We start from the raw sequence: 25,626 nt of genomic DNA on the forward strand, positions 1-25,626 counted from the left end.
GGAAGGAAGAGCCATTCTCCTGACTAACAGCCCTACGGAAGGGAAGAGAGCTGGAGTTAACGCTTAAAAGGAGGTTGAAAATGTCACCCACGGGGATTCCACTTTTCCTACTTTTTCTCTGTTCCTGTGACCAACAGTCACCAAGAGTTGGCTCCATGTCTACTTCTGTGAGTTGCAGAAAGACAAAGGTATTAGAGTCTGACTGGGGTTACAGCCTTTTCTTACCTTAGCGGTAAAGCCGGCCTGAAGACACTGGGGCATGCAGCAGCGAGCCTGGTGGAGTAAGTGGAAAACTCCAAGGAGACCAGAGGCCGGGGGTTCTTGGAGGAACCGTGGCAGGGGAAGAGTCAGAGACAGACAGAAATATGAGACTCTGGGCAGTGACAAAATAAATTGTTTTAATGGGAGGTTTTCGGAAAGGGCAACTTTTCCTTGTGCTATCAAACAGCCAGTGTCCCTGTCTTGGGGTTTCCTGGGGAGGTACTGGCTGATCCCCCAACCCCACCGGAAGCGAGGACGTTACTCTGACACTATGCTCAGCCCTTCCAGGGATCCAGAGGTGTGTCTTAACATCAGGAGATTGGAGTGAGCTAGCAGACAGTCCAAAATACACAGTCCCTGCGTGTGCCCGGGCCCGAGGAAGGGGGCAGGGGCTTCACTTCCACCTTAGATACTTCTCCGTGGGGGAAGACAGAGGGGGCAAATCACTTTGAAAATTCAACTCTGACCTTTACGAAGGAAACGGATAGACACTTTAGTATTATACACAGGGCAGAGGGGAGAGGAAGTAGAGGGGAAATTGCACTTAATTACAGTAGTTTATAGTTTACACCCATTGGACAAATTTACTTCTTTAAAAGAAATTTCCAGATCAGCCGGGAGGGGGGCGGGGGAGGGAGCTGCTGATATTTACAGTGCGTTTGGCTCAGTTCAATAGCACGTGTCCTCCTCGCCTCATTTCAGTAACAGATTCAAGTTTTCACATCAGTTTGTTCGATGAAGGAGCATAATGTAGACGCTCCGGCTTTCTCTCTTCCTCTTCCTCGGTTTCTCATCTCCCGCCTTTAGGACAGACCGGACGGGAGAGCTTGACGTCTTGGGAGAGGCATCGTGACAATACTGCATAGAAGGGAAGCTGGGCTCCGGGCCGCGCCTCTCAGAGCGGATTGTCCGAGGCGCTGGCAGGACGTCAGGTGAGCAGGGACCTCTCGCAGGTGCTGCTTGTCAGGTCACTGCGCTTTTCCGCGACAGCTGCCTGGAGGGTGATGGTGTGGAAAATAGGGTCCTTGTTGCTGTGCACAAAGTAAGTGATGTGTGGGCATCACCAGGCTTGGAGAGGACACTGCAGAGAGAGAGGAGAGACGGCTCAGCTGTGTACATCTGCTGGGACCTGGGCCATTAGTCTGGCTTCTCTGGGGGAGCTGAGACCCAACTCAGTCAGCAAAGAGCTGAGGCTGGAGGCCTGGGGACCCCGTGCCTGCTGAGCCTGAAACACGCTCCCTTTAGGAAGACCTAGGTGCCGGCTTCCCTGGCTACTTCAGAAGAGAGAAGTGAATTGCCGCCGACCTTGAAATAGTCATAACTCGCCGACCTTTATCCTGAAGTTGGGCTCCTCTTCCTGTGAGTTTATAAATAAACTGCTCAGTTTGGTGGCAATGGCAGCTGGATGGGGAGCTCTTGCTTCTGGCGGAAATAAGGATCTCTTCCTAAGTCCTCTAAGAGCAGGGGTTCCCCTAGACCCCTTCCCAAACTGTAATGGACCCGTGAGTGGCAGAGATCCTGTTAAAATGTACTGATAGATTCTGATTCAGTGGACCTGGGGTAGGCCTAAGAACCTGCATTTCTAATCAGCTCCCAGCTTGGGCGGATGCTGCTGATATATTTTGAGCCACGAGGCCATAAAGTGCATGAGAAAATCACCACGTACTCACAAACGATCCATCAGGGAAGAAGCATGGGGAATTGCAAAGTGCTTTCTACAACATTTGTTACCGTCAGGACAAGAGCTCAGAGGACCAGGATCTAAGGGCTGAAGGCCTCTGATGCCAGGCTTCCCGGTGCGTCGGGGCAGGAGACCTACCCAGCATGGAGGAGCCTTTGAGAGGAGCCAGACCCCCATCCGAGGCAGCCTCTGCTCCCAGAGCCCTGGGCCTTGCTCATCTCAGCTGTCTTGGGACACCACTGCTCGCCCTTGCCTTCCAGGGAGTCCTTTTTCTCCTCTCTCTGTCTCCTCCTTCTCTTTCCCCTTTGTTGTCATCTCAGGGGAAGGTTCTGCCCTTTGGCTTCGTGGCTTATTTTCTCAAGACCTCACCCAACACACGCGCGTGCGTGCCCGTGCGCATACACGCACACCTCCCACTACTATTAAAGGCCCATTATCCCACTGTTATCTCATTAATCAGTGCTCCCAGCCATAGCCTTGTATGAGGCTGCCATTATGTCCATTTTACAGGTGAGGAAAACAAGGTCAAAGAGAGTCCATGGATTGTCCAAGGTTTCAGACCTAGGAGAGTGTGGGGATTCAAACCAGTTCTGGGAGACCTCCCAGCCCGCGTTCTTTCTATTACGCTGAGGTTAGGAGCCTTCTACTAGCTTTCTTCTTGGTCAATCTCCTTTCTCTGAGCCTCGGTTTCTCCACCTATAAGATGAAGGCCGTTGGGGGATCAGAGGGGCTGCTCTGTGTGCAGTACTCCGCACGGTGCTTGGTGTAACTGTCCTTGGTAACACTGGGCTGCCCGGGGTGCCCCCTCCAGAGCTCCTCGGAGCAGGACTGAGCTGTGCGTCCATGGGAGGAGACGGCTTACTGGCCCTTCTTCATTCTTGAGGCCCTGGTCAGGGTCCTCTGATACCCTTTGCCTCCTCTTCCTTCCCCCACCCACCCCCACTCTCGAGTTTCTTTACTCCCCGCTATCAGCCTTTTTCCAATTTTCAGATTTCAGGTGGAGGAGAGAGAAAATGGCTTGTGACCTTGCAGGTTTCAATAGAAGAGCAAACACCAAGAGCAGATAAGGAGACGCCAGCAAGATTCTATGACCTGTCATTAGGGATGGGCTTCCCAGCTATCAAATGTTTGCTCACATAATAAAATGGTGGCAGAGCCCTAAATGTTGTCAAAGGAACTAGGGTTATTTGCCCCCTTCAGAGTCTAAACACAAACATCTGATAAGGGGTGCACTGTGCTCCCTCAGAACGGAGGCCTGGCTCACCCAGCGGTGCGGGGGCCTTGCCCGAGGACCTCTGAGTGACTACAGAGCCCTTGTCTGGAGGGTGTAGGGCTGGGGGATTGTTAAGGACGTCCTCACCCTAAGAAGATTTGATCCGTAATGGGGAAGAGCTGACATTTATTGAGGTCCTACTGTGTGCCGGGCTGCACCGCTAAGTAAGGGCTTGACACGCATCATGGCATTGAATGCTCACGTCAAGCCTCTGAGGTAGGTAATTCATTCATTTCACACGGTTTGGAGGTCCTTCCATATGCTTAGCTCTTTTTTAGGCACTGGGTGTGTGTGCAGTTGTGAACAAGACCCTGTCCCCATCCCCACTGAGATTACATTCTAGTGAGGGTTTTGAACAATGAATGAGTAAAACAAAACGCATAACATAAAAGTTTAGGAGGGGATGAACACTCTAGAAAATTAAGCATGGTAAGAGGTTTCAGTGACTGGAGGGAAGAGGCAATAAATTAGGGAGGGGGATCGGAAGGTGATCCCCCCACTCTTTGAGGTGGTGATGTTTGAACTGAATGAAATGAACGCAGGTGAAGATATGCATTAAAGAATATTCCAGGCAGAAGATACCGCAGAAGCAGAAGTCCTGTGGTGGGATTGCTTCAGCTCTGGTTCAGCTGAGGCTGAGTGACAGAGGGAGAAAGGACCGTGGTCTGACCACATAGGGCCTTGGAGGTCCCTGTTTCAGTCTGGTTGCAACGGGAAGCTAGTGGAGCATTTTGACAGGGGAGCGACATGATGGATTTCCCTTTTCCAGAGATCACTCTGGCTGCTGTGTGGTGAACAAAGCACACCCACCCCTGTGGGGCAAGACTGGAAGTGGGAAGTTAGGGGCCGCTGCAGGAGCGAAAGACTGATGCGGTGGTGAGAAGCGGTCCGACTGAGGATGCATTTTGAAGGACCCCCTAGCAGAACTTATTGATGGACTGGATGTGGGATGCGGGGTATGAAATGATCCAGGGTACCCTCAGGAATCTCACCGGAAGAACTGGTATCATGTTTGGAAATGGAGAAGCCCAAGGCGGAAGCAATTTGGGTCAGGAGGAATTGGGACAAAATGAAGAGCGGCAGGTTCACTTTGAGAGCTTGTCAGGTATGTTAGGTATGCATCTGTATGTGCCAAAGACGCAACAGGTTTGTGAATGGACCCTCAGGGGAGAGGTCGGTACTGGAGACAGAATGATAGGATCCATCTTTGTGTCCACTTGATCCAAAGCCCTGGGACTGGAGATTGCCCAGGGACAAACATGGAAGAGAAGAGGCCAAAGAATGAGTCCCAGTGCCCTTTGACAAGTAAATGTCGCAAAGACGAGTTGCCAGCCAAGGAAAGGAGGAGTGGCCAGTGTCATAGGAGGAGAACCAGGAATGGGTAATGTCCTAAAATCCAAGTGAAAAAAGGAGGGAGTGATTGGCTGTGTCAGAGATAGAGCTTGAGAGATAACCACTGGATTTGGTGACAAGGAGGTATCAGTGAGCTGGCCAAGAGGGGTTTCAGGAACGTGGGGACAAAAGCCAGACTGAAATGTTCTCAAGAGAGGTATATATACAATGCGGGGGGGGGGGTATATATACAATGTGGGGGGGGTATATATACAATGCGGGGGGGTATATATACAATGGAGTACTCCTCAGCCATCAAAAAGAATGAAATTTCACCATTTGCAGCAACATGGATGGATTTGGAGGGTATTATGCTTAGTGAAAGAAGTCAGACAGCGAAAGACAAATACTGTATGATATCACTTATATGTGGAATCTAAAAAATACAACACATGAGTGAATATAATAAAAAAAGTAACAGATTCACAGATTATAGAGAACAGACCAGTGGTTACCAGTGGGGAGAGGGAAGGTGGGTGGAAAAGAAAGGAGATTAAGAAGTACAAACTACTATGAATAAAATAAATAAGCCACAAGGATCTGTTGTACAGCACAGATATTGGAATACAGCCATTATTTTATAATAACTATAATGGAGTATAACCTTTAAAAATTGTGAATTGCTATGTTGAAACTTATAGAATATTGTAAGCCAACTATACCTCCGTTAAAAGAAAAGAAAGAAAAGAGACCTGGGGGTGAGGAAGTAGAGACAGTGAGTACAGATTATCATTAAGTTAGATTAATTATAGCTCTATTAATTACAAGTAAAGATTATACTTCCAGTTTTGTAGATGAGGGAACTGAGGCTTACAGAGGTTTTAAGTGACGTGCCCAGGGTCTCAGGACAGAAAATTCTGTGCTCTTACCCACTACGTAAGATTACTGCCTTTTCTGCGAATATTCTCGCTGTTCTGATTTTGTAATAATCAGGGCAGGCTAAACATTCACTATATTAAGACCATGCATGTGTCCCCAGACCTAGTTCTTTTCCTAGGTCTGGTTTTATAAATGCTGGTGATAAACCAAGTCTGATTTATATGATGAATCTTATGTGGGAAATGTCTGTGACTCTAGGTATCCGATCAACCTTGAGAAATGGTAGCACAGCTAGTGTAATAACTTTTGAAGATAACCATTGCTAATGTGATGATTACCCGTTGCCATTAAATGAATTGTAAAATGTAAAAAAAAGAAAGATTACTGCCTTTTATCTTGAGTGGGACACCAGGGAGAAATAAATGCCCTTTGCCATTTAAAATCCTCCTTCCTAAGCTCGAGAGACACTCAAGGTTACCATCAGGGAAAGCCAAGATTGACCCAGCTGCCACGGACTGGGTGTTTCCAGCCAAGCGCTGAGCTGAGTGTTTTACAAGTTTTATTGTGTTTTGTCCTTTCAATGATCCCATGAAGGAGGAATCGTTATCTTCATATTAAAGGTGAGGAAAGTGAAGTTCAGAGACGCTAGACTTTTCCCTTTGGTCACACAGGTAGACAGTGGCAGAATCTTGAGCCCGGGTCTGCCTCGCACCCACGACGGCTCTTCATCAGCCCACACTGCCAGTGGGGAAGGTTGGGAGGGTAGGGGGCAGCTGCAGGGCATTTATGACGACGAGGCTGCCCACCTCCTTCTCGTCAGCACCCCTGACGGTGACTGCTCCGGGGGTCCTCCCCTGACCTCTCTCTATGTAAACTAGGAAGTGGAGCGGTGGGTAGAGAAGTTGTGGAAGTAGGAGTGGGCTCACAGCCCGCCCACACTCGTTCTAGCCAAGGCTGGTGCTGGTTGTGGTCTGGTTTCCAGGCTGGCAGGCTGTCGTTTTGCAGGAGGCTCAGGCAGAGACCCACTTAGGTGGTAACTCTCCAGCACCCAAGGGTTGAGAAGGGGGGGATGGGGCATAAGCTCAGGAAAGGACGGAGGATTCCCAGCAAGAAAGTTCCAGCCTGAGGTTCCCGAAACATGATCCACGAGGCCCTGGGGCATGTCTGTCTTGACAATGGAAAACACTGGGATCAGACAGCTTCAAGGTCAAATGCTGGCTTTAGCCTTATACTGGCATAACCTTGGGTCATTCCTATGAGTACTTTAAAAATGGATCTTAGGACTTCCCTAGCAGTCCAGTGGTTAAGACCCCATGCTCCCAACACAGGGGGCACGGGTTCGATCCCTGGTCGGGGAAGATCCCCGCATGCCGTGTGGCATGGCACAGCCAAAAAAAAAAAAAAATTAAATGTTAGAAAAATGGATCTTAGAAGGTGAGTGTTGTTTAATGGATGCGGAGTGAGAAGAACCAAAGTCTGGAACTCCAACTCCAGATTTACCATCATGTGAGTGTGGGCAGATTCTTCCCCATCTTTGAAGTTCACGTTTTTGCTCTATAAATCAGGCATACAAATTTCTACCTCGCAGGATGGGTGGGAGGATTAGCCAGGAAATTAAGATGGACAAGCATCTGGAGTGCTGTGTGGCAAACGGGAGGCAGTCAAAAAATGCTAGATCTGAATTCATTCATTCATTCATTCATATTTAGTGAACATCTACTAAAGCCCAGGCATTTGGCTACACACAAAGGGCTTGGGTGCTTTGAGAGGCCCTGAACTATTTGCTTCTCTCCTGGGAGATGGGTGAGAGGGCATCCTTGTGCCAGCAGGAGAATGGGAAGCAGGGATCTGGAGCCTGGGCCCGAGAGGCAGGATGCGCTCCAGAGACGGTCCTAACCCTGAGAAATGTTATTGTCAGAACCTCCTTTGATCACATGCAGACCAAGCAGTGAGTTAAATATTGAAGGAGCTAATGGAAGGTGTCTCCTAAAGGATCACAGACAGAAAGGGGGTAGGAACAGGGAGGAAGCTATCACTTCGAGCACGTGACTCTGTACTATGCATGGTCTTCAGACACTTTCAATATTCTGTAAGAGGGAGGTGGGATTTTCCCCTTTAGAGATGAAGAAACTTCGTCTCACAGCCATGAATTAACTGCCCAAGGTCGTGTAGCAGGGGTGAAGGAGCTGGGATTGGCTCAGGCCTGTTGGGTTTTCCTAGCATTCTACGATGTCTCTAAAGCAGCATTGCCCAGTATGGGTCTCTATTCACTGCCCACATCAGCACAGGAAAGATTCTGAGATGCCCTGCCCTGTGGGATTTCTGTTGAGCCCAGCTGTTTCCCCAACAAATTTGACCATGGAATCTTCTCCTCATGCCATGGGCCCCTGATTCCTAGCAATAGCCTTGAAACTCTTTTTGGAAAATACTACTTTAAAACAACAAAAAAGCAGAATGCCACCAATTCTCTTCCAGAACTCACTTCTGACCCTTTGCCTTTGGAACAGAGTTTGTACAACTTTTTTTCACCTTGGGTTCCTTCTGCTGCCAGGAGACAGCATCTTTACCCTCTTTTTACTTCATTCTGTCTTTCCTATTTCCTCTTCTCCTGTAGTTTGCAGGAAGAAAGTTTCCTGACTGGAATACAGTATGTGGGCTTAATTTTTACTCATGTTCCTGACCAGTAAAGACCACAAGAGCAGCGATCACCATGGGTGTTTTAAAGATGGGTATTGGAAGACAAGTATTATTTAAGTGGAAAGAGTCCAGGATTTAGAATCAAAGACCAAAGTCCGGAAGTTTGGCTCCCGAATATCATCTGTGTGACTTTGGGCAGGTGACCCTGCATCTCTGAGCCTCAGTTCATTTCTTTGTACTTCTTAGGAGGTTTTGGTAAAAAAGAAAATGGTGAGATAATATTCATGAGAAGTATCATTGTAAACTGTAAAGTGCTATATGAAGTTTTATCCTTACTAAATGTTATCATCATCCTAGAAGTGAGTCCATCATAGACTCCTGAAATGTCCAGGGACTCGGAAACAACTTCACAGTAGTTCTAGAGGGCCGTCCAGGCGGCTTCAAGGTCGGTTGGCCACTCTGTCCGGTGGAGGGGAGAAGCCGGCTGGGGGCCGGTGCAGAGTCTCAGAGAGCATCTCGAAGCATTTTGATTAAGAGACCATTTCCTGAATTCAGAGGACTTGTTTCAACAAGCAAGCATCAAAGTCAACTTGGGAAAGACAGGAATCATTAATCACAGCCCCATCTAGGGCTGACCAAGCGGCAGATGGATTGATAAACCTTTCAAAGGGGAAGGTATTCCCAAGCAGGGCTGCTGCGCCTGGCTGCCCCCCTGACTGAGATTTGTGAGCACAGATAAATGTTTTCCCTGCTCGCTACAAAGAGTGGGAAATCACATGGGAGTCGAAGGGCAGGGCGATGGGGGCTGTCCTTTCATCTTCCAATGGGTGAGAGAAGGGTAGCAAAGCAGGTCCCACACACCTCTCCCTCCCCAACACCCCCAATTCCAGAGCCTGGATGCCTACGTTGTATTCAGCATCCAAGATGTGCCAGGCGCTTAATCTACACGACATCATCAAATCCTCAGAACAAGCAGATGTTATGACTTGTTTTAGAGATGAAGAAAGTGAAGGCTCACCGAGGTCAAGGTCACCAAGCAAGTGGCAAAGCCAGGAACTGAACCCACCTGTCTGACGCTGGCGGACCAGGAGGAGATGGGGGCAGAGGAAGAACAGAGAAGGCTGAGCCCGTGAAAGAACTTGCTCAGAAACACACGGCGCTGGATGAGGTGGGATTTGAGGGAAAAAAAGACCGTCAACAGCACCAAACCCTGCCGAGAGCATCGGACATGAAGTTCAAGGTTGCCACCTACTTATCTAGCAATCAATAAAGGCCAAACAGTTCCCACACTGCACAGACCCCAGCTACTAAAAGGTCCTATTGTGTTCCTCTGGAATTGTGACCTGTGTGCAGACATCTTGTCCTGTTCTCTAACTCTCAGCATCTCATTCCAGTCCAGCTGTCCAGGCTGCAGCCTCAGCGTGGGTCATCTTGACTCCCCATCCCCTCTATGCGGAGGTGGGCATTAGTCATCAACTGACATGGTGACTAAGCCTCTGGATTCCCCACTTTCAGTGCACCAGGAAGTGGATTCTAAGTTTCTCTGTAAAACACCAAGTAAATGCAGGTCCCTGGCAAGGCCAGGCTGTCTACTGGGGAGTCCCCATGGGTTGGCAGAATTGCATCATTCTCTAGAGCTTACAGAGTTGGGGGTCCAACATGGGTCCTGGACTGGGTGAATCAGCCTGAGGACTCACTGGTCACTTTCTCTATTGGTGGGAAATCCTCAGGGATCCTTCTTGCAAAGCAGGGAACTCCGCAGGGGGTCTGACTTTCTGAGCCCTCCTTGGAAATACCTTTGCTGTGGCTCACTGATCAATCCATTGGAGATACTCAATCTCAGTGCCTACAGGCTCTGTGTAATCCAGTCTCTAGCAACTGATAAAACTTCAGTACTCTAGCGCTCTCGTCAGGGATGCTGGGGGGAGCAATAAGTCCCTCCCCTTCAGGCTGTGGCCCATCTTCTTTGCCCTGTGACCTCAGGGATTCCTTTAGCAAGTACCAGGGGAGCCTCAGAAGGATCACGCTTGTGGCTGAGTCCACACTTGCCGCACTCTCTGCACGTGAGTAGCCATAGTCATCCCTCCCCTCCCCCCACATCTTCTTGCCGGCATTACCTGTTTACTGGAAGACATGTTGGTGAGCGTACTGATGCTGCTGGTATCTGTGACCACCATTGCCGATGGAAACCGGGAGGTGTGGGAATACTGGGGGGGTTCCTGCTTGTGTGCATACACTAGAGAGACAGAGTGAAGACAAAATCAACGTGTAGATCACACAGGCGTGAGCATAGCTACAGACCCCCGCCACCTCCAGCCCACACCACTGCTCCTGCTTCCCCAGGCAGATAAAAGGAAGGTGGTGGTGGTGGTTATGTCTGGCAAGGCAGTGCGATGTGATAGAAAGAACGGCCATGCGTTTAAATCCTGGCTCCTTAATCAACTCAGTTAGCCTCAGTTTCCTCACCTCTAAAATGGGAATGATATAGGATTAGAAGAGCTTGTGTTTAAAGCACTTCATACCAAATAGATCAGCAGCTTTGCACAGTGCCTGGTGTGCAGTGGTGGCTGGCACTTCTGGGGTGGGAGCACTTCTTTCCCCCTGACTTTCAACAGAGTATCAGACTCCTGGGCATCAACAAGTGATCCTTAGGCATATGTGGTACATCTGAGAACTTAGGGCAAAAAAAAGTTCTAAATAGCTGGCAAAATGAAGGAGCTGGCCTGTTTGCCTACTGTGTCTGCCGTGACTCAAGTGCCAGGTCTCGTGCTAGCAACTGTAGATTAATTAGTAATTGTAAATGGACACGGATGTCATTACTTGTATAATTCTGGGCTGTTCCGGTTTGCACTAGAATGCCTTATGACATCACACAGAGACGAAGGCTGATGGACAAAATGAGACTAGATACCAAGAAAGCCTCCAGGAGCATGTGGCCCACTTTTTGTTTTTCTAGCATGTGTCCACCAAGTCTGGAACCTTTGACTCACGCTAGTTCGTCCATAAGAGTCATGGAAATTCCAGGTCACGTGACCAACCCAGAAAGCATGTGGATGTCTGGCCTTGAGGGAGGGACCAGCTTGTTCTACCAAGGAGTCCTCCAGTTGGGAATGGGGGTGAAGGTCACAGCCCCACGCCTCAGCCTGCCCTTCCCTTGGAGGGAGGCTGGTTATTTCCTGGCCTGGGGCAACCGTGAGCTATCTCTTCAGAGCCAGCCAGGCCAGCTGGGCCATGGCAGTCCACAGGTCACTGGTGACCACTCTCCGACTGTCATACCCGGGCCTCGCCACTGAGGAATCCTGTCCAGGTGAGGGGTGGGGGCAAGTGGGGAGTATACTGGCCCTGGACGGAAGGGCAGTGGTACACCTGTGGTCCCAGACTCTGCTACAGGCTGTGGTAGATTTTTTTAAAGCCTTGAAAATGTGATTGGAATGTGAGATGGTACTTAGAAACCAGCTCCGCAGGCCTGGGAATAGAGCCCCGAGCATAGAAGAAGGCTGAACTTGGCTGGTCTCCCTCAGACCCACAGCTCTGCCTGAGGCAGCCGGAGGAGAAACTGAAATCCTCTTTCCCATCCCTGCCTCCTTCTATTAAGGAGTCCCTTGATAAATAATCACTTGCATTTTTACAACTCTTAACGCTTACCAAACACAGTTCATACCTATTTTTGTTTCATTTCCCTAATCACTCTACATGCGCACTATTTCCATTTTACGAGGATGAAACTGAAGCTGAGAGTAGCTAGGGAACTTAACAATGGCTCCCTAGCTGGTAAGGCTCAGAGCCAGGATTTAATCAGACAGCTAGGTCTGTCTGACCCTAAGGCTATCACTCTATTCCACAGACGTCCCTGGTGTCCCTGTGGTAACTGTGCTTGAAGCAGGGAAGCCATCCTTTCCATGATTTCTCCCCAAACTCAGAGGCCAGGGACTACGGCCTGACGTGGCCAGAGGACTGGGGGTCTGGGGCTCAGGAGGGGGTAGGGGGAGAGACACGGGGGATGGGGGTGGGTGGGAACTAAATGGTTGGAAGGTAGACTTGGGGTAGGTGTAGAAATTGGAGGTGGGAAGCAGCCTCTGTGTGGTGGGCAGAAACTTTAATATTCCTTGTGCAGGATGATGTGTAGGCGGTATTTTCTGCCCATGTTCATGGTTCTTGATGGGAGATGTTTGGGGTGTGGAAATTGGAGGGTGTGGGGACTCTGGAAGATTTTTCAGTTTCAGAGAAGGCAAATAGGAGGCAAATTATATGCCAAGTCTGATCATTTGGTAACAGCTGCCTGGAACTTTGAACTGAAAAGGCTAAGTTGAGGCTCGTTGGGAAAAGGGGCTGTGCTTGACTGGGGGTCTCTTCCGCGGGGGCCAGGGTGGGAAAGGGGGCATGAGTTCGCTCCACATCTAAGCTACCCTTACTCTCTATCTCCAGCTCCCCTTTCCATATAGGCCTTAATTGTCTTCATCAAATCTTCCCCCAGGAATCCTGGGGGTAGAGAAGAGGACCAGAAAAGGCACAGCACTGCATAAGAGTTATGCTTGAGACATTGGCTTTGTTGATCACAGGTAGGGAAAAGTGACCAGACCAATAAGCTTCCAAGAAGCTTCAGACCCATAGAGGGAAGAGCTCGGCTGCTGAGGTCCCTTTGGGCTCCCTCCCCGACTTGCCCGTGTCCTTACTGTGTGAGTTCTGCAGCTGCGTCACAGCGGCCATGAAGGGCTGCTGGGCCATGTGGCTGCCCGGGCTCTGCTGCATGAGGGGCTGCTGGTGAGAGCTGTGCAGCTGCTGGGAGAACTGGACGGGCTGCAGGGCTGCCAGGCTGCCGGCCACGCTGTTGATGACAGGGACGCTCTGAGCTTGGGAGGAGTTGAGGCCTGTGTGAACAAGAGGGAAGATTAGAGATGGCTTCAGGGAGGAGGACAGGTGAACAGATGTGAATGGTCATCAACGGAGGCCCTGTTATTTGCCAGGCACTGGGCTGAGCCTGTTACGTAAGAGACTGCACAGAAAGCAATTTTATAGACCAAAAAACTGAGGCTTAGAGAGATTAAGTTGACTTGCTCAAATTCCACAGCGAGTTGTGGATGCAAATGGGCTTTCAACAGATCTGAAGGAGACCTGAGAGTCTCCCCAAGTTGTCCTGTGACCTCCCAAACTTAGCTCCCTTGAGGTTGCAGGGCCCTGCGCTTGCCTGCTCCATCCATGCCTGGCTCTGAGGGAGCAGGGTTAAAGGCATCCACACCAAGGTGCAGATTACTGCCCAGATATATCTGTCCAGCAGGGGGCAGGAGTGTTCAGGGACCCACATTTGGATAAAAAGCAAAACCCCCTCCACAGTCCCGGAGGTATGGAGCCTGAAGCCCCTCATTTAGCGGGCTGCGCAAAACCCGAAAGAGGTCAGATGCTCATTCTCTTGCCTGGAACAGAGAGGGGATAAAACACTGCAACTCAATCAGTCTATGAAAAGGGTATATCTTATCTGGCAGCACAGGGCTGCTGGCCTCAAAAGGACCAGGTATTGGAAGGAGTAAGCAGTAAGTTGAAGGTTGGCAGTTCCAGTAGGTGTTGCTTTCTGTTCTGGAAGGATGAGGGCCTCCGTGGTTCTGTACTGTGTCTGTATCCTAAGGTCTCTTTAGAACTGGGGCCAGCACTGCAAAGATCAGGTCCCTGGTACCCACCCTCCATCGTCTCCCTGGGCGGGACTCTGGGGAAGGCACCTGAGGCAGGGTGGGAGTGGGGATGTGAGGATCAGGGGAAAGACACCCCGACCTCTTTCCTGGAACTGCCAAGGTTCCTTTGACCTTGCTTTCTGGGAAGTGGGGGGAAGAATGCGATGAAGAAGGAATCCCAGAGAAAGGTCTCTTTTAGGCAAATGTGGAAAAGACACCTAGAGAGCCTTTCCTGAGACGGAGAGGGTTCCATAAGCAGGTTCACAGGAGGAGGCAGTCCTCCGTGGAGATAGCACAAAGACCTCAACGGTTGCCTGCTCAGAACCCAGCTGATGCTGTTATCAGAAACCTAAAAGGTGAGACCCATGAGCAGAAGGGAAGAGGAATAAGCCCCCTCCTGGCTCTCCTGGCTGGGACTGGGGAGGTGGGGTCCTCTGAGCGCTCAGAATAGTGCTATCTCCAATTCCCCAGGGGTTCGGCTTCTCCTCTAGGCAGTGTCTCACCCGATACCATGATCTCCTGTTTCCCTTTCCTACCTTCTCCGTAAGGTCTCAGTACCCGAGGAAGCCCCATGGATTTGCTGTTATCTCCCTGAGCCCATTGCCACTGCTCTTTTTAGGAAATCTCTGCCCAGAAAAGCAAATTATGCTGTCTAGAGTGGATGACAGTGGAGGGCATACTTCTGCAACCTGCCTGTGTTTTAGAATCATCCTGGGGAGCACTTTAAGAAATATACATTCCTCGGCCTCACCCATGACTTAATGAGTCAGACACTTTAGAGGTGAGGCCCAGGAATTTTATTTTCAACACAGTCTGTGACCCTGATATGCCTCAATTCCAGGATGGAGAGCCACTGATGTCATTCGAGCTCCTGCGAAGTGTGACTCTTGGCCTTTCCATCTGTTTTCTGGGCACTGATTCCTGCTTAAGAAGCATGTTATCCAGTCCAGTAGGTGAGTAGAGAATGAGGAATTGGCACTGCTGGGTAATCTGTTATCACATTCTCCTTGGGCCTCTGCAGTCGCCAGGCAGGGCTCACATACTCAACAGGACAGGAGTTGGCTATTCCTTGCCCCAAAACTCATCTCTCGGTTTATTGGCCTGTCGTGTGGAGAGCAGTACAAGTTTGGACTCGTAACTGATTCTTCATCCTGACACTCCATGGGGTAGGACCACTGCATCTCAGCCACGTTTTCTGGTGACCCTCATCGTGCTTCAAGTACACACACACACACACACACACACACACACACTTCTAAGGTCAACGTACTCTGGTGTTGGCTGTCTGCAGTAGGAGATTAAGATTATTGTAAGAAGGTAGAGAAGTATGGGTGAGAAAAATTAGGAGGAACAAAACAGAAAAATATGTAATAGCTCCAGGGAAAATTTTAATTCCGATAGTGCCTAAGAAAATATATAACTGTGTGTGTCAGCCAAAGCTGGATGTGTGAAGAGAGAAGGTAAGTGGGAGAGTTTGTGTATCATTTTGGTTGTAAAAATATAGGTGGGATATCTTATCCGTAGGCCTTTTCAAATCATCTAGAAGGTAAGCAAGTTGGTTTCAGTTATCCTATCTCATTCTCAAACCCTGGTGCTAGCGTGGTTACCATATTGCTGGAGAGGGCCCCGTGAAAAGGCAGCAAATTTTAAATACTTGATTTTGTGAGTTCTCTAAAGGCTTCTCCTTTCCCACTTCGCTTTACAGAACTCAATGGGGAGGGCATCAATCTCCCAGCTGCTGAGGACAGAGAGAGCCACACTGATTTATTCAGTAAACTCCTGTGTCTCCTAGGGGCCTAGCCCTGTTTTGCCCTCAAGGAGAGCACAAGTCCTTCTCTTCAGAAGTGATCTGAGTTGCTACCCTGACTAGAGATGGTTTAGGAAGAGAGGCGATCCCCAGGGTGAAAGAAAGATAAGCAATGTACTGCCCTTAGATCTTTCCCGAGACTTCTCAGGGATGCTTCCCTGGGTCACAAGGAAGACTTGGCCTGAGCTGTTACCGTAAGGCTGAAATATGCTGAATACACATCAACGTTATTACTCTGAGAGAGACATCCACTGGCACAGCCGTGTCAGCCTTCCTGTGGCCTGAAATGGCCCATCTGTGATGGATGGGGATGGACTCTCTGTGGGATGCGAGCTGCTGGGGCTGGAAGGACCTGACCCCTCTCCCTGTCTTCAGTCCTGGGCATACACAACCTATTTCTCCTTAAATCTGTCAAGGCTCAGAGATGCTGTGACACTTTCCTGCAGAGTCCCTTCTCAGTATGTTTTCACCGTGGGCCAAGGAGGTCTCGTTCGACCACACAAAATTCCCCTTTAAGAAGGAAGCCCCTCATGTCTTGCTCCATCTTGGCCAACACAAAGAAACATCAACACAACCCAACCTCCTAGAAAACCCACCACATACTTAGGGATAGGAATGAACACCAGACAAAAGTATAAGCTACAATATTACACATACTCATGCTTTATCGATTTACAGGCATGTCTACACACACGGTCATTGGATTGCCAACCCATTTTACAGATGAGGAGACTGACCCTCATAAAGCTTCAATGATTTGACCCACAATGCACAGCTGGTGAGCTGTGGCCAGGATTCAACTCCGTTCCATAATTTTCTCTTATTTTAGGCTAAACAATCCAAATCTTGTTGAGGAGAGAAATAAGGAACGAAACGAGTTGAATCAAACCTACAAGTGTCGGGTGAGTTTTAAGGGGATCTTCTTTAGTTCTTCTGTTTTTGTTTTTTTAAAATCAGGTTGACTCATTTCCCATGCTGCTTCTCCCTGCCCCCAAGTTTTCTGACCAAGAACAGAGCTTACTTTGTGCAATGGCCATGACTCCAGAGAGGGGGGTCATGATGAGGTTTTGAGATTGCTGGGGATTGTGGTGGGACAGGCTGTGGATATTCGTCAAGGTGCTGACCGGGGGCAAACCTCCTCCTGAGACTGAGATCTGCTGGAGAGAAAAAAACAAGAGCAGCATGAGTAGAATCAGGGTTGCAAAGAGCAGTGTCCAAAAGGACGTGGCTCAGCAATTCCTTGGCACGGCTAATTCACTGGTTCATTCATTCATTCATCCATTCAGGAACAATTATTAAGCACCAAGTGAGGGATAGGCACCGTTCTAGGTACAGAGGATGGAGTGGTAAGTAATATTGACCATAATCCCTTCCCTCATGTGCCTGCTTGTTGACTACCTTTGAATTACTAGCTTGCCTTAGAGATTCCTCAGCCCATGTGTATTATGTGATTGTCTCTGGCTCATGTTGAAAGTATCCTCTGTTCTGCTCTATGCCCTCTATAGTATTGGTGCTAAAGACATGTGATTGCTAAAAATAGTAGCTGAAGAAATGCCCTGGGATTCCCTAGCGTAGCAGATTAGGGCCCAGGCAGGAGCACAGGGAAGCTTTCACTGAGTACAGGTTCTAGGAAGCACTGCTCATGCATTAACTCACAAACCTCACTAGAGCCACGAGGCAGATACTTCTGCCATTTCCATTTCACGGATAACAAAACTGAGGCCCAGAGTAGTTGTGCATATCGCCTGAGATCCGACAACTAGTAAATGGTAACTCTTGTGTTCAAACCCAAGTCTGTCTGACTCTAATATTCAAGTTCTTACTTTTTACAGAGGACTTTTACCCGATAATTATTACTAAGGTTTTTCTGGGGGAGATCAGCCATGATTGGGCTTCTCTACTTTTCCCAAATCTCTACTATACATTTAAAAAAAATTTTTTTTTTTTTTTGGGCAGGAAGCTACTATTGTAATGACAAAGCTACTAAATGAGGCTTGGCTCCAGGTACCCCTACTCTGTTTCACCATTATATGTTAATGACAGATTAGTAAGAGAAACCTACTGAGTTTTGTGTATTTTTGTCCAAGGCCACTCTGAGTCCTTCTATTTATTCCTAATAGTGTCTTTTCCTTATCGATTTTCTTCATTTTCCCAAGTGTATATATAACGGCATCACAGGCCTATAATGCTAATTGGGTCTCTTCCTTGCTAGTGCTAATACGTCTACATGTCATATTGCATTGGTTAGAATTTTCCCAGTAGTATTAACCAGTAACAGAGGTAATAGATGTACTTACTTTGATTCTGTATTATCAGAAATGCTTCCAATGTTTCTCCATTAATTATAAGAAGTTTTCAGTTTTACACACACATACACACAACAAACTTTTATTCATGATAAAGTAGCTTACTATTTATAGTTTTAAAATAATTTTTAGAAGTATTACTAAGAAAGGGACTGTCCCCCCTCACTCTGAAATAACTCAGACATTCTTGATGGCATCAGGAATGCTGACAGGTGGGTTAGGGCTGGGATACATACATCAGATGTTTGAGTCGCCCTCTCCTTCTTCCTTCCCTTGTGACCCAGAGCTCCTTAGACTATAGGTCTCACACCAGCACCCAGAGGGGAAGACACTCTCTCTTGCCTGCCCTTCTGATCAACCCCATAGCTTCCAAGGTGAATTTGAAAAGGAAAGAAAGAAAAAACCAAACAGGTTTGTTTGTGTTTTTAAAATGAGCATCAAGACATGAGTTAGGGGTCACATGACCAAGAAGGAATTCTGACCACATCAAACAAGAGAGAACCAGCTTGTTTGCTGGACTTGTTTTTCAAAATGTCAGAGTCATTAAAAAAAAAAAAAAAGTCAGTGACCTGCCTTCAGACTTGCCCTGAGTAATGCAGTCCTTTGGAGAAAGTCAATGGAGTGACAGTAATCTCTGCCATTTCAATGTCTGGTTTTAACGGTGAAGGAGAAATGTGGGTGCTAATGATAAAAACAATTTAAATGTGTATGGTTTTTGCGCTTGTAAAGTGCTTTCACTGATTGTTCTCAATAGTTAATGGCACACATAGGGAAGGCGTTATGATTATTGCTCTATGGTACAGGTTAAGAAACTGAGCCTCTCTCAATGGAAGAGAATGTGAAAAAATATATATTTATACATGTATAACTGAATCACTTTGCTGTACATCTGAAACTAACACAACATTGTAAATCAACTATATTTCAATAAAAATTTTTAAAAAAAGAGAAAGAAAGTGAGCCTCAGAAGAGTTGTGAGAGCAGCTCTGTGTCACCTGACTCGTAAGCGAGGAAGCCAGGATTCAAACCCAGTGCTGCTGGGCTTTAAGTCCCGTCCACTTACTATTTTGGGGGGCACCTTGGTCAAGCTCCTTCCCACTCTAAAATGCAACCATCATCTTCTATTTGCCTTCAGGACTGATGGAAGCCAGGGAGCTGCCAAGAATATCTGTCATGATCCTCACAGGATAATCCAGAGAGTTTGAGTGGTATCAACGCTGCCTTTTGCAGTCCTTTGCTTTGTGCTTCACACACCTACCATCTACAAGGTTGGTACTATTAACTCTCCTTTGCAGACAAGACGACGGAAGTTTGGAGAAGTTAAGAAATGTGCCCAAGTGGTACAGTGGCCATGAAGAGCAGGCGATCTGCCTCCAGGCCTGAGCTTTTCACTATTAAGCTCTACTGCTTTGATACTGTGGAAGTATCCAGCATGTGCTTTTCTAAAACACAAGGTTCAACAGACACAGACTGCAGTCTGAAACCTGGCCAGCTCTTTGTGGACGCATGCCATTTGGGCATGGGGTGGGGGCCAAATAGAACAAAAGAAAGCTCAAATGGATCACCATTATTTCCAAAACCAATCCCTGTGGGAAGATTTCAAATGCACATCCTACCACAGGTCAGCACACGAAGACTGTCATTCCCTGGATGGGTCTTATCCCCAAAACGGCAGAGTTATAGGCAAGCCTCACACCACCCTGGTGATGCAGGCATTGTTATCCCCCATTTTCCAGATGAGGAAACTGAAGTTAAGCGACGTCCATCCTATGGCTGATAAACAACAGAACCCACGACGTGGACACACTAGTTCCCTTGCTGCGTTATTTTAAACCATACTCCACTCCTGTCTTTGGTGGACCAGGATCTGTGATGGGCTTGTTATATATTAACTGAAAACAGACTCTTGAATTTGGGCATCCAGTGATAGTGACATAACATATGAGCCAGGGTGTTGGAAACTAGAGAAAAGCTGGTCCCTGCAAACAAGCTTCCAGGTGTTTGCTAACGTTGAGGTGTGCTGTCTTGGTCAATCATCAATCCAATAACATACTGCTCATTAGGGCGCTGCCGAGCAGAAGAGGAAGAAAAAAGCGTCTCCTGCGGCTGCCTTTGGAGCGCCCCGGCCTGGGTGAGGCAGTTTGCTTGTTACGAGGAAGGGCGGGAGGGCTCACAGGGAAACCCCAAGGACCTTCAAGCAATAGGAGAGGAGACCTGTTTCCTCCGCTGGGAAGTCAAGATCTCTCCCGCAAGCCCCGCCCCCCTCCTCCAGGGAAGTCTGGGCAATCCTTTAACTTATTTGGGTCTCACAAGGCAGCCAAAGAAGAAGCTTAAGGGATGAGAGGTGGGCAAGGGGGCTGCAAAAGGGCTCCCCTAGGAGGATCTTTTGTTTCCTTTTGCAGAGACCACTACCAGGGATTGATCAGCTCAAGTCCCCAAACTAGAGTTGGCCAGGCCTGGCGCTCCCCTCGGATATTACACTTTGTTTTTTCCTCCAGGGAGCTGGGGACTCAGTCACCTGTGACTCACCATTCCTGTGTTGCCTACAGGGCACACACGTCAAGGTCTAGAATGGCATCGGCTCCCTGCCCGCCACCCCCCACCCCCGCCTCTAGGTCAGACACCTTGAAGGAAGGCATACGGCTCCACCTTGAGCTTGGAAGCCAGGAACCCACGGCTCCTCCCTCCTGTGAAACACAGAGCATGACCCAAAGAATCAAGTTTTCCACGTTCTACCCTTCCTAGTGTCGTCATGCTGCGTTCTCTTGGAAGCCGCCCTCCCCTGCTGCACTTGTGTTGCTTGAGGATTAGAACGTCGAAAATTCAACATCAACTAGTCTATTCCTCACCGGGCGGGGCTGCTCAACTGACATCTGGGGCTGGGCTGTGGTTATGGGTATAGACAACTTCATTTAGGGAGAATAATACTGACATTCACCTAACAACAATCGCATTGTCGTTCATTGAATATTTACCGTCCCCAACACCGTGCCTCTCGTGTTATCACCTTTGTTCTGCCAACAACCCTAGTGTTATTACTTTTTATAGATGAGAAAGAAAGAGCTAGAACCTGCCCAAGGCTACACAGCTATTAAATGCCGAGCTGGGATTTGAACCCGGGTCACTGTAACTTCAAAGTTGGTGTTTCCCACTCACCCTGCAAGCACCGCCCCACCCCACCTGCCATTTTGTGCTGTGATCTTCACTGCCGTCCAGTGTCCTTCAAAACCCCCGTGCCAGAAGCTTCCCCACCTCCCGCCATCCACTCAATCCTGACTTAACTACCCTCCTCGCCAGGACCAGGGGGGCGTGAAGAGGAAGAGGGGGCTTGTTTCAAAGTGAGGTGCTCTCTGGGTTAAAAAACTGGCTTTGGAGGCCCTGGGTTGGGGGGGATGAATGAGCATTTTATCAACTCAAATGTCACTGGCAGCCCCAAAACAAACAGTGTCCCACCCGCTTTGCTCCTTTATGAGGCATTCAATCAATAAAACGAGAGCAGGGCTCTGTCAGATTTATTGGCTGGGTTCAAACCGAACACCTCTTCCACCCGCCAAAGGCTGGGTCACCGGCTCTACCTTTCCGTTCCAACTCTGGACGGCCCCCATTTTCCCCTGTGGGGCTACAATGGTTCATTGTTTGAGGCAGGCTTTGTGAGAAGTTGTGTTTGTTTTGCCTCTTATCTTATCAGCTCCAGAGCTACAATGGCCCAGGTGTACTCACCATTTTACCATCAGGTGAGAGGAGATTGTGGCCGGGGTCCAGGCTGGCTGGAGAGACTTGCTGTAAAACAGACTGGCTAGTCACCATGGCGCTGTTGCCATGGTGACTGATTGTTGAGGAGGAAGTGACCTCATTGTTTCCCTGCTGGCTGTAGCGCACTCCTGCAAAACAAGGCAGACCCAACAGCGAAGATTAGTGCCACCTGACCCGAGAACGCTTGCTTTCTAGGGTGGATGACAAGGAAGAAAAGCTGCCTTCCATCCGCTGTCTTTCTCTAGGGTAGAGGTTGCATGGCCTCTGCTTGAATTCTAGAATGTAATCTCCATGAGGGCAGGATGTTTTTATCTGTTTTATTTTGTTCATTGCTGTATTCCCTCGGTAGCCACTCAATATCTGTCAAATGAATGAACGAACGAATGAACAAATGAATGGATTCTGATTCTTGTTGCTTCAGCATAGTTCGTTTAGGATTCAGGGGCTTCTCTTTCTGGCTGGCGTATTTCTTTTGTTCTTCAAAATGCCTTCTAGAAATGTTTCCCTGGCATCGCTTGGCCAAGTAGGGCTTCAAAGCATGAGTTGAAGGATTTTACAGAGAGGGACTGGCCCAGCAACCCTTATAAGGGCCACAACAAAATGCACCAGACTCTGTGCACCACCATTTTGGCCAAGCCCAAGAGGCCAGGGGGACACAGGCGGAGCAGGGTCAGGATGGGGCTGAAGCTAGGAGTCTTCGGTTCTGGAACTCACATTCCTTTGGTGGGGTCCCATTTGGCTGACTTCCAGGGCCCAGGGGAAGGCGTGTCTGCTAGGAGGTGGGGCAGGCAGCAAGCACAGGCAGGAGGCGGATGCCTAGTAAACTACTGCAGTTTGGTCTGCAAGGGAGGGGAGAACCAAGCATGTGTACAACGTCACTGCTCTGACCCTCCCTCTCGCTCGGGAACCAAAGCGCAGATCTGTGCTCAGGAAAGGGCCAGTGCTGGGCAGAGACCAGGCGGCTGAAGGGAGCTGAAGGGGGAAGAGAATCTGGGCCCAGTGTGCAGAGTCCAAGTCCTGCTTGATGTGTCCGTGAAACAGCCAAAGACGAAGCCAGGGGTAGCTGGGGCATCTCACCCTCAGCTCAAAGCTGAGAAAGACAGTGTTCTGGTTTATGCTTTGGATTGGACAGAAAGGTTCGGGGGACCCTGTTCCTACCTGCAAGGGATGGAGACCAAATGCCTTAGGCATGGAATTATTTGGAGAGGAGGACCAACTTCTCCTTCGTTTTCCCTTTTGCCCAGTTCCCCAGGATCAAACATCACTGTATCAAGTATCCGAGTTCTGTCGGTCCGCTTGCCCCCTGCCCTGCCTCCTGCCCCACCTGGGGCCCCACCTGCTCGAGGAGCCTGCACAAGTCCCCCTCCGCACCCCCGGGAGCCAGGCAAGCTGCCCTAACCAGCAGCCTCTTATTCACGAAGACAAAGCTTGCCAAGAGGAGATCCAAGCTGGTTTTCCTTGAATTGTGCAAAGGACGTTCCCCAAGGCTGATGTGACCTAGAGCTTAAGAGGGCTGGGGAGAAAACAAACAAACGCTAGGGCAGGGTTCTAACCTTCAGGAGCAACTTGTTTGACTACGAAGTGGCTTGATGCATGCTCTGTGGGCTTCTTCTATCGGTTGTTTCCCCATCTTTTGATTCAAGGGGCTGCTGGGGGTGGGGGTGTTGGCAGACGGCCGGCACTGGAGTTTGGTAGTGATAGGTCTGGAGCACTCTATTTTGGTGGTGGTGGTGAACAGGAACCATGAAGCTAAGAGGAAGAAAGACTTCCACGTCTCCAAGCCCACACTGCCTGCCCAGTCCTGTCTGACTTCCTCTGCACCTACCTGTAGCCCCTAGGTCTCCTCTTTACCACCCTCTACTCCATCCCGTTGGGTTAAATTAGGTCCTTTTTCTCCACTCATATTTGCCACCGGGTTCCCAGCAAGATACTTATTTAGGAGAAGAGAGATCTGGAACTTGTGAGCTCAGAAGGCAGCTGGGTCCAGTAGAAAAGGGGGAGACAGATTTCAGATCAATTAAATGAAGGATTTTCTAACAAGGAGGGCTAACGGGAAGATTGTGTGCTCTGGAGCTGGACAAACTCGGGTTCCAATCCTGACTTTGCTCTTAACAGATGCGTGATCTTGGGAAAAATCACTCTCTCCCTCTGTGGCTGTTTCCTCTCATAAAGTGAAGAGGACGCTTCCTTAATAGGGCTAGTTTGGATTAGAGATAACATCTATAAAGCTCTCAGCAGAATGCCAGATAAACGGCAAACACGGCTAGCGATGCTGCAGGAAGGGAGCTGGTGTAGGGATGGAGCCCAAGATATTTGCCCTAAGACTCTAGAATTCTGGACAATGAACAGTAGGTTCTAACTACTGAATGGAATTACCTTTCCACGGAGGATCATTTCCAAAGAATCCAACTCTGCTGCAACCACTGATGCTTTGTCCTGGAAGCAACTTGGGAGGGAGGCCTGGCCCCTGGCCCTCTTGTTCTTTCCTTTTGGAGAAACTGGACTTCACCCTGTTTTTCTCCGGCTTCCTCTGACTCCCTGACCAGCTATTTACCTCCCCAAGATGCTCTGCTCCTGAGAGAGCAGTGATAACGCTGGGAGTCAGGTGTGTTTTCACCTCCCAGCTTGTCCCCATCATTGATTCAGTCTCAAGTCAAACAGACGCTCGTTTTCGCCTATTTAATTTGGCTGAAGGAAGAGGGCCAGTCCTCTGGTGATCGAATATGGGTCGTGGGGAGACTTCTCCCCTATCCCAGGCTACATAATTATTTATTTAAAAATAATTAACCAAAGATATCCGCAGGAAACAAAAGCCTTCTTCACAAGGGAGCCTGGCAGGAGGGAGGCAAGAGCCATTTGTTAGAATCCCGGCAGCATAGCCCAAGGCTGCTGTGCTTTGTAAACCTTGTTTTCTCCCCCAGCGGAACTTCATTATATGAGAAATATAATGATGGAGCTGCTCTCTTCAAAGACAGATGGGCCTAGACCTCTGCACCTCCCTTTAAGGACCTCTGGTTGAGAGATAGCGTCTGGCTGGGGATTAAGGGAGCCCTGTTTTGAACTCAGCTCTGCCATCAGTGTATTGGGTGAGCTCTAGCTCCCTCATCTCTCAGCCAGAGGAGTGCCTACTGTGGGGAGGGGGCTATCATCACCACACTACTCTCAACAGAGTGCGGTGAGAGCTGGGCACGAAGCTGCTCATCCGCTCCAGGTGCACCTGTAGCTTTTCCCACTGACACTCCTCTCACCAGGAATTTGGCAATCACTCAGGCTCCTGAGAGGGTGGCTGTAATCAGCCAGCCGCCTTACAAGGGGGTGCGGAGGTGGAGGGTGTATCACAAGATCTCTGCCTACGAGACCAGAAATCGGTGTTCTCGTTAGAGGAAGGAGAGGCCAGGTCCTTGTGTATTTCACAAACTCAGAAGAGCGCTTGAAAGGAGAACCAAAGTAGAATAAGCTCTGGTGCCAGGTGACATGGGTTTAAATCCTGGCTCTACCACATAATAGCTGTGTGACCTTGGGGGAATTACTTAACCTCCCTGAGCTTCAGTTTCTTTATTGTTAATGATTTCCATCCCTTTGGTCATTGGATGAGTTATGGGCGTGAAATTACCCAGGCCACGCTTGGCACACAACAGTTACTCGAGACACATCTGTTCCTCCTATTTGGGGATTGTCTTTGTTTAAAAGACATTTTTAGGAAGGCTGAGTTCACAAAACTTCATTGAGCACCTATCCTGTGCCAGGCATTGTGGCAGGGAGCCTGTAAGAAGTGGAATGGCATCTTCCCTTCTCCCTTCACCATTGCAGGCTCTGAAAATGAACATACGACAAGGGCTCTGGTTTAATAGTGACTGACCGAAGATGCCAGGCTAATAGCCACAGAGGTCCCGCAGGAGAAATGACAAAGCCAGAAGGTGGTCATGTACTTTCCACTCACTTCCTGGCTCAAGTCACTCATTGGCCACATCCTATCAGCAGCCCTAAGAACCACAGCAAGTATGTCCAGCAGCAAAGGCATCTTAGCTGGAATC

At 48.9% G+C, this 25,626-nt stretch overlaps 1 protein-coding gene across 6 annotated transcripts in view; it reads right to left on the reverse strand.

The window, feature by feature from the left end:
- Positions 1–1,229: 1,229 nt before the first annotated feature.
- HNF1B (HNF1 homeobox B) overlaps positions 1,230–25,626 on the reverse strand; it is a gene marked incomplete at its 3' end in the record, with an annotated part of 51,942 nt that continues 27,545 nt past the window's right edge. For 2 of the 6 annotated variants that reach the window (XM_079904956.1, XM_079904953.1), the window contains exons 5-9: positions 21,560–21,720; positions 16,555–16,687; positions 12,737–12,931; positions 10,181–10,299; positions 1,271–1,342 (exon numbers count right to left, since the gene is read on the reverse strand). In XM_079904956.1, coding sequence (XP_079761082.1) covers positions 1,322–1,342; positions 10,181–10,299; positions 12,737–12,931; positions 16,555–16,687; positions 21,560–21,720 — 629 coding nt within the window. Of the gene's footprint in view, positions 1,343–10,180; positions 10,300–12,736; positions 12,932–16,554; positions 16,691–21,559; positions 21,721–25,626 lie in introns of all 6 variants that reach the window. The other 4 variants (XM_079904955.1, XM_079904952.1, XM_079904954.1 and 1 more) reach the window with 3 other exon arrangements.

The sequence above is a fragment of the Stenella coeruleoalba genome (genome assembly GCF_951394435.1).
Source record: "Stenella coeruleoalba genome assembly, chromosome: 19".
NCBI classification, from domain to species: domain Eukaryota; kingdom Metazoa; phylum Chordata; class Mammalia; order Artiodactyla; family Delphinidae; genus Stenella; species Stenella coeruleoalba.